Source organism: Ornithodoros turicata, chromosome 5 (assembly GCF_037126465.1).
Source record: "Ornithodoros turicata isolate Travis chromosome 5, ASM3712646v1, whole genome shotgun sequence".
Lineage (NCBI taxonomy): Eukaryota > Metazoa > Arthropoda > Arachnida > Ixodida > Argasidae > Ornithodoros > Ornithodoros turicata.
Window position 1 is genome coordinate 83,972,199 of NC_088205.1, and position 15,951 is coordinate 83,988,149.

The 15,951-nt window shown below is 44.5% G+C and overlaps 2 protein-coding genes across 2 annotated transcripts; one reads left to right on the plus strand and one right to left on the minus strand.

Annotated features, from left to right (window-relative positions):
- Window positions 1–6,388: 6,388 nt before the first annotated feature.
- Window positions 6,389–10,741, plus strand: LOC135395089 (ubiquinol-cytochrome-c reductase complex assembly factor 1-like). Its single transcript, XM_064626299.1, has 8 exons — window positions 6,389–6,583; window positions 6,644–6,730; window positions 8,372–8,444; window positions 8,507–8,564; window positions 8,627–8,741; window positions 8,804–8,884; window positions 8,939–9,052; window positions 10,589–10,741. Exons 1-8 carry the CDS (start codon window positions 6,476–6,478, stop codon window positions 10,685–10,687), a joined length of 735 nt encoding a protein of 244 aa, XP_064482369.1. The 5' UTR covers window positions 6,389–6,475; the 3' UTR covers window positions 10,688–10,741.
- Window positions 10,742–10,869: 128 nt separating this feature from the next.
- Window positions 10,870–15,584, minus strand: LOC135395088 (DNA-directed RNA polymerase III subunit RPC1-like). The gene is made up of 8 exons (XM_064626296.1): window positions 14,646–15,584; window positions 14,261–14,580; window positions 13,909–14,208; window positions 12,695–13,853; window positions 12,174–12,639; window positions 11,954–12,116; window positions 11,455–11,902; window positions 10,870–11,405 (listed from the first exon to the last, which is right to left on the minus strand). The coding sequence occupies exons 1-8, from the start codon at window positions 15,460–15,462 to the stop codon at window positions 10,912–10,914; spliced, it is 4,167 nt and encodes a 1,388-aa protein (XP_064482366.1). The 5' UTR covers window positions 15,463–15,584; the 3' UTR covers window positions 10,870–10,911.
- Window positions 15,585–15,951: the final 367 nt, after the last annotated feature.

A 15,951-nucleotide genomic window follows, 5' to 3' on the forward strand; every position in this document is an offset into this window, starting at 1 on the left:
GGCATCCTTGTCGTAATCCTTTGTCGGTAGGAATTCTGTGGGTCCTTACTCCATTCCAGCTTCCTATTATTGTATTAGCTGTATATAACTCCTTCAGTAGTTCCAATAGATACGCATCCACCTTCAGTTCGTCCAGTTGCTTCCAGAGTGTAGGATGAATCACGTTGTCATATGCTTTTGTAATGTCTAAAAAACACGCCCAAAGGTCTCGCTGTTCCTTTTCTGCAATTTCTATACACTGAGTGATAACGAAGAGGTTATCCTCAATCCTGCGTCCTCGTCGGAATCCGAATTGTAGGTCACCTAGCCAGCCTCTCTCGTCCACCATAGTTTCCAGTCTTGATTTGAGTATTCGCATGAAGATCCTGTAAGTCACAGGAGTGACTGAAATAGGGCGGTAAGCTGCCAGGTCTTTCCTGTCCCCTTTTCCTTTATACACGAGGGAAACCAAGCTGACCTTCCAGGCTTTAGGAACCATTTTTGTACTGAGGATCTGGTTAAAAAAGGTTCTTAGTTCTTCCAGCCCCTTCCCTTTCAGACTCTTCACAGCACTTGCAGGAACACCATCCAGGCCTGTCGCTGTATTTGATGGCGTGTCTTTTATTGCTTTCCGTAATTCATCCGACGTTATTGGTTCCCATTCCTGAGCAGTTGTCTGGATTTCGTTGCAAGTTCTAGTGTCATTTGCTTCTGTCCTGTTCGTTTCTACATGTGCTTCGTGCTCCTCTGTGTACATTGTTGTGAGATGCTTTGTAACCATGTCCCGCATTTCATCTAGATTCATTGGCCTGTCTTTGACTGGGTGAGGGATTGAATGTTTTAACTTCACTTGTTTGGCACTATCCCTGATGTATTTCCAGAATTTTCTTGGACCATCTCTCCCACTGGAATGTATTGTCTTGAGAAATCTATCATTCACAGCCTTCTGCTTCTGTTGAATGATTTCACTTGCACTGTGTTTCAAGGACCTGTATTGGTTCCAAGCGTGTCGTATCATTTCTACAGGTTCTTTGTGCACCAAGCAATGTCGATGGATTCGGCTTGCATCTTTTCGCAATCTAATAGCTTCCTTTACTTCTTCATCCCACCATGATCTGTAGTAAGTTTTGGGGGGTTCCTTTGAGTTCCTCTTTAGTTCTATGGTGTTTGTTATGTCCTCCGCCCATTGTGAGTAGGATTGCATCTCTAAGTGTTCTTCTTCCCATGTTTGTATTAATGCTGTTATTTCTGTCTCTGAAAGTTGGGGTCTCCGAGCTGGGTTTTCCTTTGTAGATGTCCTGTCCTCTCTTCCCAGCACTGTTACCAAGGTCCGGTGATCACTGCCGAGGCTGATGATACCATCCATATCGATTTGGAAATGGCTAAATCTTGTAGTACACTCAGGGGAGAGAAGGCAGTAGTCTATGTTTGATTTTTTATCCAATTGGGTCCATGTGTAGGGATTTGTGTCTGGGTTCACCAAATTAGCAATTGTGAAGTTGTGGCGATCTACAATTTCCAGTAACCTTCTTCCATTGTTGTCTAAGCGTCCATCGAGTTCTCCTATATGTGCATTGAAATCACCAAAGACCATGATATCATGCGTTTCTTTTAAGTCTATGATATCACTGTTCAGACATTCGGCCATTATCACGTTTTGTTCCTCTTGGCTACCGGTCCACCAGTATACTGCAGCAATAGCAATCTTTCTTTTGTTTATGGTTGCTTCCATCCACATGTGCTCCTTGCACTCATGTCTAATTCTCTGCCATGTTATTTTCGTTGTTCCTAGAAATCCAATGCCACCTCCTCGTCGTTCCCCCTCTTGTCGATTTAGGCCCTCCCATGCATACCCCTCGATAGCTGGAGGGGTTTCTGCTCCCTTTAGGTGAGTTTCTGCCAATATGAAAGCCGTCATGTTTTCCTCTTGGATCACTTCACTTAGTTCTATCCATTTTCTTTCGAGCCGTCCGCCTTGCATGTTTAAGAATGCAATTTTCAGTCTCACATTTTTCTTTCTTCCCCTATCTTGTCTTCGTCGTCTCCGTTGTCTGCGCCGTCTTCTGCAGTATCCCATCTGCTTCTGCACTGACGACTCTGTGCTCCGTTCGCCTACCATCCTCTCCATCTCCACGAGCCGCTCGTTCTTTGAGCTTCTCTCAGAGCCCGCTGATCTCGATTGTAAAAGGCTGGATGGCGGATAGGGAGCGCGAGCGTGAAGAAACCGGCCGCCATCTTACTGTACCCACAACAGTCGCCGCAGCGATCATGGCAACTTCTTGCAATTACGGTCGTACCAACCGTACTGGCAAGGTTACAGGGCCTAAATTTATACAGGTGAGTCACTCTTTATCGAGGAATAAATAGGCGTCCATTCTGTATATTTAGTTGACCATTATGAAGTGTTTTTTTGCCCAAAACGAGCACTGGATGCAGTTTGCTTGATCGCTCTTCCGACGTTCAATCGAGCACACTTGCATTATACCCGGCGGCAAATACAGTTTGAGTGCATAATATGCTTGAGAGAACGTGTTACACTACACTGGTAGTGTTGTCATCAATATATGTGCGAGCACTCGAGCGCTTTTTTGCATGCATTGCTAGCATGGTACACGGTGTTCTCTGCGGAAGCAAGTGGCCAAGTGCCACATTCATTTCTTTGAATTACCTTCACGCACAAGTTCGGTATTACGTCATAATGAGACCACGATTGTCAACTTTTTTCATGTATTGGTATTGTTTTGTGCCTTGGTTTGATTTGTGACAAAGAATCCTACGCATCGGTGGTGTGGCGCGACTTGAATAACGCCTTTGTGTCTGAGCTGTATCGTCAGCTTGTTACGATAGTAATAATTTGTAGCGTGTCGTGCTATTTGTAGCAGTTTTTAAGGCAAAAGTGGTCTCTCAATACAGGTTTTGTCATGAGGGCTACCCAGTGAATTATCTGTGCAGTGTGATACGGCTGGGTGTACAGGTAAGTATCACGTTCCTCATCCACTGGTTTCTACTTTACAGGAAGGAACAACCTCAGTGCACGCACTGTGGTTAGCCTCTCTCAGTTCTGCATATTTTCTTACATGTTCACATCAGAAACACACCTTAGACTTTAGGCTCCTTCACCCAGCAATAAAATAATTAGAGATTGTACTTCTTCTTAGAATAGTTTTTAATCTTTTTAATTTTTAGAAGATACAGGGATTGTAAACCATGTTTTAAACTCATGTTTTAACATTTGTCCAATGCATTTATTAAACAACATATTCATTTTTAACTGGTTGCACCCAAACCAATGTTCTGATGTATTATTTCTTTTGTTGTCGATGCACCATAAAAATTGGAATAATCATCATCAATGCAGGTTACTTCACAGCTGCCTCGACATACTCAAGAAATGGGTGCAGAACCTGCGTAATGCACACAAACTTTGACTACCACAGCACCTCCATAAAGTAAAGGCATGTGTGTCACATGGGATTTTTAAAGGCATTCACAGTATATAATACCTTGTATGAACTGTTGTTGATCTAAGCAGCCTCTACAGTACACTCTCAGAAATTAAAACTTGTCAGGGAACTGTGATAATTGTTCCAGTTAATAGGCATGCATATGTACGCTATAAGAAGAAAATGATTTATTGAGAATGCACTACTGTTGATCACACTCGTGCAGCTGTAGGTTTACCTTCGGTCTCTTGGAACTCTTTTTTTTAGTTGCCTTAGCTGCAGGAGGAGTGTCATCGAGCATGTCAACTACTTGCAGAAATATTGACGTATTTAAGATTATGACACAGTTTGAAGGGTTTCAATTCAGGAAATTTGCAGTGGCAGGGCCTGCCAGAGTGAAACCTACTGAATATTTTATGGTGTCGAAGTGGCAGTTCCTCCAGGATAGGAATATCTTAGATGGGAGCAAAAAGCTTGAAATTAACAAAGTGTTGTTTGCATTAAGCAATTTGTAATACACTGAACACATAGGCAGCAAAACAAAAATTTAAAATTCAGCATGTATGAAAATTGGGTGCAACAAATTTGCATAGTGTACGTGTACATTGTCATTCCTGAGATATATATTGTCATTGCAGGGAGGTCACAAAACAATAAATGTATTGTTTTGTCACTTCCCTGCACATTCATTGTATCTTGAAATGCGTATATGCCAGAATAAATGTTGAACTTGAAAAATGTATATTCTCTTTATTCATAGAGCATAACATCACTTATCTTCTTTACAAAAGCATATCGTGTTACATCTTTGTCACGCAGAACGCACAACCAAGAAAGCCATCTTCCATTAAACATCACGTTTCAGACATGATTCAGTTGGTATCATTTCATAGACAGGGTACACCAGGGCTCGAGTTTCAAGCTCCAAATCGTCATGTTGCAGTTTGGAAACCGTACATGTGTAGTGCAAGAGAGCCCTCGCACATTAAAATGTAAGATGGGAGTCACCGTTACTGAAAAGTAACTCCTATGAGAGAGTCTGACGCTGCAGAAAAGTGTGCAAACTGCGGAAAGTGTCATAGAAGATCTTCAGAAATCATGCCTGGTTTCACGGCAGTGCTACCACACTCCCTTTTAGGTGACGATGATAATGATTGGAGGTTCAGATGTGCAGCTGCATTTTTTGCAACGTGCTCCTCCTGCTTCTCTGGCTACTCATGTTGTTTACATCTACTGTTGATCACATTCATTTATCACATATTATATTCTTATATATTATTGTTATATTATCACATATTCGATCACATTAAATTTAAAATTTAGCATATATGAGAAAATATCAGGATGGAAGTTGCTATTCATTGCTCATTCCAACCTAAAATTGAGTGCTACAAATTTAGAGAGCGTACCTGATCATTGTCATTCCTAAAATATATATTGCCATTGTAGCAAGGTCACAAAACAATAAATGTAGCCTTTTGCGACCTCCCTGCACATTCATTGTATCCTGAAACGCATAAGTGCAAGAAATAAATCTTGAACTTGAATAAACTTGATGATGTATAAACTTGACATAAGACGTTGAATAATATAATGAATGATATAAAATACTGAATAAACTTGAACTCGTATATTCTCTTTACTCATCATCAGTGATCTTCATTACAAAAGCATATCGTGTTAGACTTTTTTGTTTGCGTTTCACAGACTGGGTACACGAGGGCCAAAATGACAAAATCACAACTGTTTCAAGCTCCAAATAGTCCTGTTGCAATTTGAAGACCATATGTGGAGCTGCATTTTTTCGAACATGCTCCACATAACAAGCATGACAAACTTTTCTCACGCTGCTGTTGTATCCAACAAAAGCATATGAGCGCTGGAGAAGGACATTCAGTTTGGCACAACCGCGCCTGCAAATAATCAGAACAAATAAAGGAAGAAGCAAACAAACATAGAAGGGCTGTACTTCAAAAAGAGATAAGTCCTGTGTCTGAAGGAGGTGTTACCACTTTCTAAGTAACTTAATTGATTAAGCTTACATCACTATACCTGATTAACTGTCCTAAAGAGTGTGATCTAATTGCGTGAAGTAATTATTTGGGCTGCTTCGGTGTGTCCATATTTGCGAGGCAAAGCACCGCTGTCGTTTACTAAGAGACTCGTGCTAAGGCGATGCTTGATATAAATCATACTAAACGCATACACGGCTAAAACAACGGCTGTGATTCTACAGAACGATCTCTTTCTGCCATGCGAGTATATCTCTTCCCGGACCGTTCTTTATGGAACAATTTTTGTCCAGAACGCAGTACGGGATATTATATACATGGTTGTTGTTAACCTCAAGTCGTTTCTTATTGAAATATTGGCTGGGAAACGTGCTGTAGTACAATCCCCAGCGCTGCACTGCAGTGACGGTCTAGTTTCGGAATGCAAAACATAACGTAATTAAGAATCGAACGGCAGGACACCTGTGAAACACTGTTAGGATACATCAGTATACTGGCACCTTACAAAATTGTGTGATGACAAACAACGACAAATGCTTGCAGCGCAATAAATACTCACAATCTCTGTTGCCTCCCATTGTTTTCTATGGGCGCACACAGCACTTTAGGGCCCACCAACATGGCGGCCCGAAGGCACGCCTCTCCCCCACGAGCCCCTCTCCCATGCGCGATCCAGCCTTTATACATAGAGATCAGTGCCCTTGCCACTGCCTTTAGTCTGCTACGCAGGGATACACAGGCTGTTGCTAAGCACGCGCTATTATCTCTCTTATACTGCTTCGTCGTTGTTAACACAGCCTACCATACATCGCCGCGGTTTCGACAAGTCACGTGGTAACGAATAGTGCGAGCTAGCGCCAAATCCCATAGCCAAGCGGCGATTGCCAGAACTACTACCCCGGTGCTGGGAGCATTGCGGATGTCCAGGTCTCTAGTATAGTAGTAGGTCATGGTTTATGGGCTGTAAGTAAGAAGCCAGAGCCGGAGTCCATCAAGAGGTGAACATCACACGAGGTAGCAGACGACGTGCATGTGCTGCTCATGGCAAGAGCTACGTTGTTGCTTCGCTATGCTCACTACCTAAGAATGCCATTTGGGAGGCTCGTTGAGCCCTGCTCGCGAGTTTTTCATACAGATGTTGGGCATCAGGTAAGGATTATAGCACGCCCTTATTGGCTTGATTGCGACTGTATGTCTATGTCATTTCAGCATCCCATCCGATCAGCACACATTATTCGGGACTCGCGCTGGGGACGCCTCAAAGCGGCCTTCGCTTGGTATTCCTCGGAACAATACGTGAGTACACGCCATTAAAGCGATTTATACGTTATATCCGTCTCCCAAGCGGAACAAGTTTGAGATTGGCACAAATGAAGGACAGACAGCGTTCTCCTCTTGTTTGGGACGTAGAAGGTTCCCAAAATGTGTGCCAGGCAACAGTCATTGAAGATGCGTGGACACGATAATGCCACTTGCAACAATTGCACCCGATGATTAACCACAGAAGATGATGATAATCGGAGAAATGAATGTGGACAGCATCGTTTCACTGAGCGTGAGCCTATGAGATGGTACTTGACTCCAACTGTGTGCGAGGGAGTAAAGAGAAAATATGGCTTCCTTGCTGCTTCATCTCATCGAGCTTATGAAAAAATATCGCTTGCTCTTTAAATGAGCACCAAAATGCAAAAATAAATTCCCTTCAAATTACGTTACACACTATGTTAATTTCGTACTTGCTATCACAATTGAAAACTTGCGGTCCGTTATCATGCTACAACCAAAACTATACCCGACTCTCTCTCCTTGGAGTCCTCACCGGCACCAGTACTATTTTCACCTGGGTGTCAAAAGTCAATAGTCAACGTATACACAGCCAGTGAGGAAGGGGATTTTTTTCCTCAGTAGCCTGGAATACAATGTAGGCATAATGCAGTGTGTTCCAAATCCTAATTTCCGGGCCAAGCTACTACGGCCCGACGTCTTTTATAGATTTCCAACCTGAGCCCGACCGTTTCCATGCTCAGGCCCAGCCCGGAGGATTATTTAGATATATTAAAGAGGCACTGCACAGGGAGGACGCAGCTAATTGGTTAAGAGTGAGGAGGTACACTCGAACGGATCAATTGTGTTTCTCTGCCAGCAAGCCGCTCTGTCCCATTCTCTAACCCTCACGAAAACAAAATATGTCACAACACCTAACCTAACTGACCCTCGTATCGAACCCTCATGGGAACGAAATATATCGCAACACCTAACCTATAACTGACCCTCGTGCCGGACTCACAGCGAGCCCGCCACACCAACCGTCCCAAAATGTGTGTGAGTGCACGTGTCAAGTCCAGACCCATTACACTAAATAAACGTCGTCACATATAAAAAAATGATAGTTCTCAGATGAGAAGAGCATAATACCCCATACCCAATGGGAAAAAAAGTGACACGAAAATTCAGCTGTCCAATCTCGTGAAATGTGTTTGCGTACATGCCCGACCATGGCTGTTGTTGTCAAGCCTGGCCCACCGGCTCAGGCTTTTGGGTAAGCCCGTGCAGTGCTCTAGTTCCGAGCCTCTTTAAGATAGACTAAATTAATATCGGCACAATTATCGAGACAATAAAAATAGTTACCTCTAGTTACAGTATATGTGAGTCTAGTGCCGCAGTATATAGAGGGTGTTCTAACGTGTCCAGAAATTCTATTTAAAGCGAGCGATAAAACAAAAGCAAGGGGTACTGCTGCACTAGTAGCACCTGTGTCTTAGTCAAGTAGCTGAGAAGTAGCGCTCGTTTCTCTTTGAATAAATTTACTTTAGCTTTAAATAAAATTTCTGGACAATTTAGAGCAAACACCCTGTATATACAATTGCATGTATTACATATATGACACAAGCATGATGTTGATAGCTCTCTCATTCCAGTACACAATGTGTTTTGCAGAAGATGAAACGTGCAACTGTGTACATTTACGAAAGCTGCGTCGATGGCGTGGATCTTGGCAGGTTTTTTAAGTGTAAGCATTTCTTGTCTGCCTTTTAGTAAATAACCTTTGCAAAGAAAAGATTTATCCCACAGACCTCAAGATACCTGATACGTTCTTGTCATGGTTTTTCATAACTGAACTGCACGTATGGTATGGTGGTATTAAAATAGCATAAAAGGCCAGCTTATTGTCCAGCTTATTGCCTTTTTCAGGATCTGTCTGACCCGTGTGATGGCTGAACAGGACGAGAGAAAAGCCCTTTATTTGCGCAATGAGATAATCACTAACATGTGGAGCGACACCCAACAACGTATCAAGAAATTGGCCGTGAGATTTTCTCCTTTGTGTTCAACACTCATCTCTCATGCTCATCTCTCTTCTCTTTTTAGAGGATGCCTCTCGAGTTTCAGAAGGAGGGAATGCAAGACCTGTCTGAACATTTCCAAGCTGCAATGACGCTTTACGACGAGGTCAGTCTCGTCACTTTATCCGTAACTGTGACAGACAATGCACTTGCTTTCCAGGGGCTACAGGGTGATGACAAAGCGTTAGCTAGTGCCTTGTGGAGAGTCTTACTAGCTTGCGATGGAGAGGATCTCGCATCTCTGGAAACCCTCATCCACTATGTTAGGAATCACGTAAGTCTCTGTTCAGATTCATTGATCCTCGTCAGAGCATTGAATGCACGAAGCGTGCATCGAGAAAATATCGCCCAAAAACAACGCCGAATTGCATTAAATTTTTTACCTCCGGAACTCGTGCACTTTTTTTGAAAGCCAAACAATAATGTACTCGAGTGCAGATAAAAGATGGCATTTTTTACGACCTTGTCATCCACAATGGCCAATCACATTGCAGCTTGATGAAATTGCTGCTCCTCGTGCTTACTTTGCTCGTTACATCCATCGAGGTCATACGTTGATGCCTCGAAAGCTAATTTCCTCCGATTAACAAAATTTACTCGTCGCTATTTTCTAGAGCTGAGCAAATATTGATATCAGTATGGAATGTCTGTTTCGAAGCAAATATGCGCTGTAAATCTACGCACGAAAATTCCGCAAGCAGTGATACTTGCCTAACCTGCTCTGAGCTGCTGTGGTCCTTGTGGAGTACATGCATGTTGCTTACATTGGCTATATGCCATTTTTTTTCTCCAAATGCACAGCTGGTTAGTGCTTGCCCATGAGTAGGAACTGGCGTAACTTCCATTTACAGCTGCGGAAAATATTTTTAGTTCCAGTTTTATTCCTCCTCGCATCTCTCTGTGCACTATGAAAAAGGACTCCAGCTTCTTATAAAAAATACTGTTTCTAGACACAAAAAACCAACCATTTTCCATTATTTCCGTCGCATTTCCAGTCGGAGTACTTGATGGAAAAGTACTTAAAGTGGTACATACTCTAAATACTGCCCATCACTGTCTACAAGAAGAGAAGCAATAACAGAATGCTTCATAACGAATGGCTATAGAAGAACGATGAAAACTGAATGTTTTCCTCAGTTGTTTGGCTTGTCCACTGAGAAAAACATGAGGAGACGAAGGTTGACCCTTCAGGGCTTTCAAGGGGAGGAAGTCACTTGACACAATTTCTTTGGAAGTGCCACTACCCATTCTAGAGTTTGCTCACCAAACTGGTCTTCGCAAGTACGGAAGGCATGACATGCAGACGGGAAAAAAATCTATTTCCTTGTCATCTTCTCCCGCAGAGTGGCACTTTTTGCACGTTGACCACTATACCGTACTACTGCAACTGAGCAAAACATAGTCCAAGGTGCTGTAAGTGGTGTTAGGGTAGGGCTGGGTAGAAGGCATCAGACGGTCTCGACCACTTCTTGATCCAAACAGCATTTGGTATTTGCTTTGACAAGATGGATTTTGCTCAAGTAATGGGCACGGTTGATGCTGAAATATTGAATATGTGTATATCCCTCCAATCGCCAGTTTTCTTGGGAATTGCGAGGCTACGGAAGAAAACATACCGTTGAATGTTTCTGTTGGGAGTGGTCGTCGGAACTCTAGCAAGGTTTGGGAATTGTTTTGAGAAATTCACGCCTCGTTTACTTAGGTCATTCGCAACAACGTTGCGGTATTCTTAAGATGCTGTCGACCATGCTTATGGATGACCCGTACAGATGTACACTGGTGTAAAACTTTTCTTACTTTCCTTTCACAGGTGCACAAGTTTGACAAGATGAGCTTTGAGGAGTTTATTGCGGAAGGCAACATCACTTGGACACCACTGTTAGACTTTGTTCCTAGAGATATGCGATAATTAATTTTTAGTTGTTATCTAAGACTGTTTCAATTAAAATTAATACGAGCAAAACCTTTCATTGTAGCTCACCTGATCCAGAAAAGTGGTGCTACTATCCCAAAACTCTTGCTTGGCTCTTGGCAATTTGTGGCATAAATCGTTTGGTCATTTTTGGTACAAGAAAATACTGGACCCCCGTAAACAAACAAAGTCTTATTTAATACACCTATAACAGTAATGAGTCACGTAACGGAAGAAAAGTTGATGTGAAAATTGCTCCGATCAAACACGAGACTTCGCGGTGCCTTGGGCACGCTCCAATCCACTTTATGTAACACCTGGAAGAATCCAGTTCCTACACCCATTGGCACACCTAAGATGATACTTTCGCTGACGCCCACAACGTCATCCACTTGTCCGTAATAGGCGGCATCAAAGAGGTGATCCGCGGTTCGTTCAAAAGATGCCAACATGAGGGCACTTTCTTTCATGCGTGCCAGCCCATGGCGCGTAATTCCCAGTACTTCCCCACGAAAGGTCATGAGGTCCGCTAGGAGCATGAGGTGGCGCTTGTCTACGCTGATGCCGTGACTCTCCATGGTGACCCCGATTTCGCGGATGATCGTTGATCGGGCTGCCTCGATGCCCAGAGTCTTCTCCACTTCCGCAGTGTTATTGGAGGTAGTTTTTGTGCCGCAGACACCGTACGTTGCCATCACTTCTCGTAAACCATCTCCTGCAACAGGATGCACTTAGCGCGAGAGTTTTTGTCCCGCAACACTTACCTTCGACTAGGAGCCTGTAGCGTGTTAGTAGCCCAGCGTCTGCGTGGATGACAGCGCGAGAGGTAGTCGGTATCCCACGGACAACAACGTGGGGCAACTGTTCCTTTAACGTCTGCACCGCATAATATAGGGAGGTCTTTGACGTCTCGGACGGACGGACAGTCACCAGTGCTGCACCCACAACGTGGATGTTCTGAGACTTGACTCGGACCTTGGAAGTGGCTATGGAATAGCGGACTGTCTCCGCATTCACCTCCAATTGCAGGAGACGGATGCGGTCCAGATCCAGCTTAATGAGGAGGAAGCAGTCGTCTGGAAGGAACACTTCCTCTAGATATTCCGACACCTGACCCAGGAGGGTCTTTTCAATACGGCCTTTCACTCTACGGGCATATTCGGGGTCCGTGTCGTTCAGAAGTGCAGCTGTGATTATGGGTGTACTGATAACCTGATAAGGAGAGAAAGGTTTTTAGTGCACGGTAGACAAAGCTGGAGAAACCTTACTGGCGTTGATGATCTCCTTGATGCGTGGAACCCCCTGAGTGATGTTCATGGATGCTACACCAGCAAAGTGGAATGTCTTAAGCGTCATCTGCGTTGCTGGTTCTCCTATACTTTGTGCACACACTGCACCCACTGCTGTTGCTGGATCCATGACGGCCCTAGGGGCAATATTTAAGGGGGGTTAGGACGATACAATTCGTGAGGTGTTCACCCACCTGAGATACTTTCCTCGACATGTGTCGTAGAAGCTCTGCAGTTGTGACACAGTCAGCCTGTCCAGCTGGAGCAATATTCGAGGCTTTGTCTTATGGCCCTTGATTCCATGCTTCTTCCATGTGTGCCCCACTTTTTCTGCAAAGCCTTTCACAAAGTGAGAGAGAGCGCTGCGGAAACTCTCTCCACACTTGCTCATCTCCTCTCTGTCTAGCATTTCCTGATTCAGGTGTAAAATAGTTCGTTCATCCAAGGAGGCTTCATTTGGGCATGGTATGCGAGCGCGCGTCAATTCCAGCACACGGGCAAAGTCCACTGGTGTGCAGTCTTTCCCCTCCATGGCAGCTGGATCGAGGCCGTCTGCGCCGTAGCAGAACTGGACAATGTCCCCGCATGAGTTGCGAACAGTCATGTCGTAGTGGGAGCAAAGATCCTCCAATGATTTCACCAATCTCCTTTGCATGTAACCTAGGAAAAAAGCATCAATCACCATACCCAATGGAATATACCTATACCAATATACCTGTCTCTGCTGTCTTGACAGCTGTATCAACCAAACCTTCTCTTCCACCCATGGTATGGAAGAAGAACTCAGTTGGTGTCAAACCAGAGTAAAAACTGTCCTCGACGAAACCACGCGCCTGTGGTGAGCGGTCGTGTCTCCCAAAGTGTGGCAGTGAACGATCTTCAAAACCGTTTGGGACTCTGTGCCCACTGATTGCCTGCTGTCCTACACACGCAATCATCTGACTGATGTTGATAAAGGAACCTTTGGAACCACACACAGCCATAATGAGAGGACTATTTGTTTTGTGCAGTTCCCTCAGGCAAGCCTTCCCAGCATGGTCTCGAACGACGGACAGTTCCTTGAGGCACACCGCTTCCAGCGTTTCATCTTCGTTGCATCCGGGCTGCGCTTGAAGCTTGCCATTTTTCAACTGTTGAATGTAGTCTTCACACTTGCTATAGCCAGCGTTGACAAGTTCCTGTTTAGCACGAACGAGTCCAGCTCCTGGAGTGACGTCGCCGATGCCGATAGAAAAACCTCGGTTCTGTATGAAAAAGGACGCTATTCTCGCCAAGCGCCACATAGCATCTGCGGCTGCTTGTTGCCCATAGTCGCGCAGAAGGATGTAGAAAATATTGTTCTTGGAACCTGATCCCATGGTTCCTTTGTCCATAGAACCTGCAAGCAGCTGACTGTTGCGTACGAGAACGTAAGCATCGTTTATGCACATCTCTTCATCTTTTGTATAAGATTTTCCCTTGGCACGAAGGCTGAGCAGGACTTGACTCTTTGAGCTTGGACGCAGGATAAGGCTGAATACCTGCTTTCCAGTCCACAATGCCATGGGCTTACGGATGGCAGGTGGAGGAAGTTCCAATGCCATGGGGACGTCTGCCAAAATATAAGACGCTAATTGACAAGCCTTCCCACGGTCAAAGAAGACATCTTTCTGAGTGATAAGATAGCCTCCAGTGATAAAGTCCTGAATAGCTGCAATGAGAGGCTCTCCATTACGAGGTGTGACCAAGTTTGCTTTGGTGCCCATGAGTACAAGTGCCTCTGCACGTGCTTCTTCTGTCTGGGGGAGGTGCAGGTTCATTTCGTCTCCATCAAAGTCAGCATTGTAGGGTGTGCAGACGCATTCGTTGAAGCGGAACGTTCGATGGGGAAGCACCTGAAAAATATCCATCTGTCTAGTGTGTCTATGTGTAGTATGTAGTGTGCTGTACCTTGGCAATGTGTGCCATAATGCTCAGCTTGTGCAAAGAAGGCTGTCTGTTAAAAAGGACAATATCACCATCCATGAGATGGCGTTCCACCACATCTCCCAGGCGCAAGTTCTGTGCCAACTGCTCTCGATTGCCGTAGCGTAGGTAGCGCTTAAAACCACTCCCACGCTGTTCCAGGAAGTTGGCTCCAGGATGTACATCGCATCCATTCCGTATCAGACGGCGCATCAGCGTTAAGTTGTGGGGTGTTACACGTTCGGGGTAAGTGAGGATTTTGGCAACGTGCTCGGGAACACCCACCTTAAGAGACGAAACATTTAATAGAAATAAAACTGTTTGGAGAAAATCTCACCTGGTCAATGCGCAAGTTTGGGTCAGGCGAGATGACAGTTCTCCCGGAGAAGTCGACCCTCTTGCCCGACAGGTTGCCTCTGAAGCGACCGTGTTTTCCTTTAAGTCGCTGAACGAAGCCTCGAGTCGGTTTCTTAGGCTGCATGTTTAGCGGGATGCCACTCGTCTCGCTGTTGATGTAGAGGGCGCACTGAAGCTGCAGAAAGTCCCAGTCTTCCATTATCATTTGCATCTTGGCTCCTGATGCACGGTGCCTTTGAATAACGTCATTCAGGAAGATTATCTCCGTTAGCTTCATCGTTACGTCATCTTCGTTTGTGCCTAGATAACAAATGCCCGGTGTTAAAATACGAGAACCCGAAAGATGCGCCAAAGAGGAGCCTGACCTGATTTGAGCTCCGACACGACGGAAGGTCTTATGCAGAGTGGTGGCACTGGAATTCGGGTGATTATAAGGTCTTCCGGTCGGCCACATTCAGTGTTCATCACCAGCAGTGGAACATCCTCATCTCGGATACTTTTGAATAAATTGAGAACGACTAACGGGTTGAGAATATCGCACGTCGCTTTTCCCAAGACAGTGTCAATTTCCTGATTGTATGTCCGAGCATAGTCGAAATCTTGTAAATACTCCTTAATGATTGGGTCATTCTTCTTGGATGATTTGAAAGGCTCGTGAAGTATCTTTAAAAGACCACATTTCTTCACTTGGCCATTTGGGGCACCACAGAAGGAGCAGATGGACTGCTTTCGGCAACGTTCGGTTATCTTTTTATGAAGCGCTTTCTTCTGTAAATACGACAAAGTTTGTCTGTGGAGCGCTTCTAAGAAGTGACCTCTCTCAGCAACAGGGAGAAGAATGCGAGAACATGTTTTGCAGATGCAGTGTAAAATGTTTTGGATTGCACGAAAGTAACCCGTGTGGAAAACTGGCAACTCGAGTTGAACAACTCCATAGTGACCGATGCAGTCTGCGAGGCCTTTGGCGCATGTTTCACACTTTTTCTCTTTCTGACTAGTACCCAGTCTATTGTCCAGCACACCGTAAGGAACCGCCTTGTGCATGCAATCCTGTTGGTAAAGGTTCTTACTCACACAGTGAATGTGGCTTAACAGCTCAATACCTTTGGCATCCAACACCCCAAAGCGAATTTGACCAATTTTCATGGAGGCATCAGCCTCACGAAACTGTTCTTTCACCATTCTTCTTTTAACAAATTGAAACAAATATTCGCGTCACATGCTTCCTGAACACCCCAACAAACACACACAACCATCATCCACGCATGGGCAAATATTCATGAACGATGGTGATGATGATAGTGGTGGTGGAGAACTTCGCACAAGCGTTGCGAGTTCTGGTAAAAAAAAAACTTTCTGTCTTTTCAGTGTTAAAAAAAAAAAGTATTTTGAGGTGTTCCCGATGAGTTAGGCAGCGCTGTATTCGGCTTTCTATCACGTCCTGTAGCTTTTCATTTTCGGTTTCGGTATCGCGAAACAGCAGCGTGATGACATCTTTTGTCTTGCGCATTGGAGTGTCGGGGTGCGTCGGTTTGTAGTTTGCCGCACTCCAGTAAAATATGTTGGAGATTTTCAGGTGCTTCGCCACATGATGTAAAGGTGGAATCGACGTGCCGTTCCGGTATTTGTTAGTATAGGCATCCTGTCCATGTTTGGAAGAGGGTTTCGGTT

Bases quoted from the DNA above. Each gene is read 5' to 3' on its own strand.
- LOC135395089 (XM_064626299.1), top strand. From the start codon at position 6,476: ATGGCAAGAGCTACGTTGTTGCTTCGCTATGCTCACTACCTAAGAATG. The intron at 8,445-8,506 runs GTAAGCATTTCT...TTTATCCCACAG, and splicing joins TCTTGGCAGGTTTTTTAAGT to ACCTCAAGATACCTGATACG. The intron at 8,565-8,626 runs GTATGGTGGTAT...TGCCTTTTTCAG, and splicing joins ATAACTGAACTGCACGTATG to GATCTGTCTGACCCGTGTGA.
- LOC135395088 (XM_064626296.1), bottom strand. From the start codon at position 15,462: ATGGTGAAAGAACAGTTTCGTGAGGCTGATGCCTCCATGAAAATTGGT. The intron at 14,581-14,645 runs GTCAGGCTCCTC...TTTGTTATCTAG, and splicing joins CGTGTCGGAGCTCAAATCAG to GCACAAACGAAGATGACGTA. The intron at 11,903-11,953 runs GTTTCTCCAGCT...TCTCCTTATCAG, and splicing joins AGATCATCAACGCCAGTAAG to GTTATCAGTACACCCATAAT.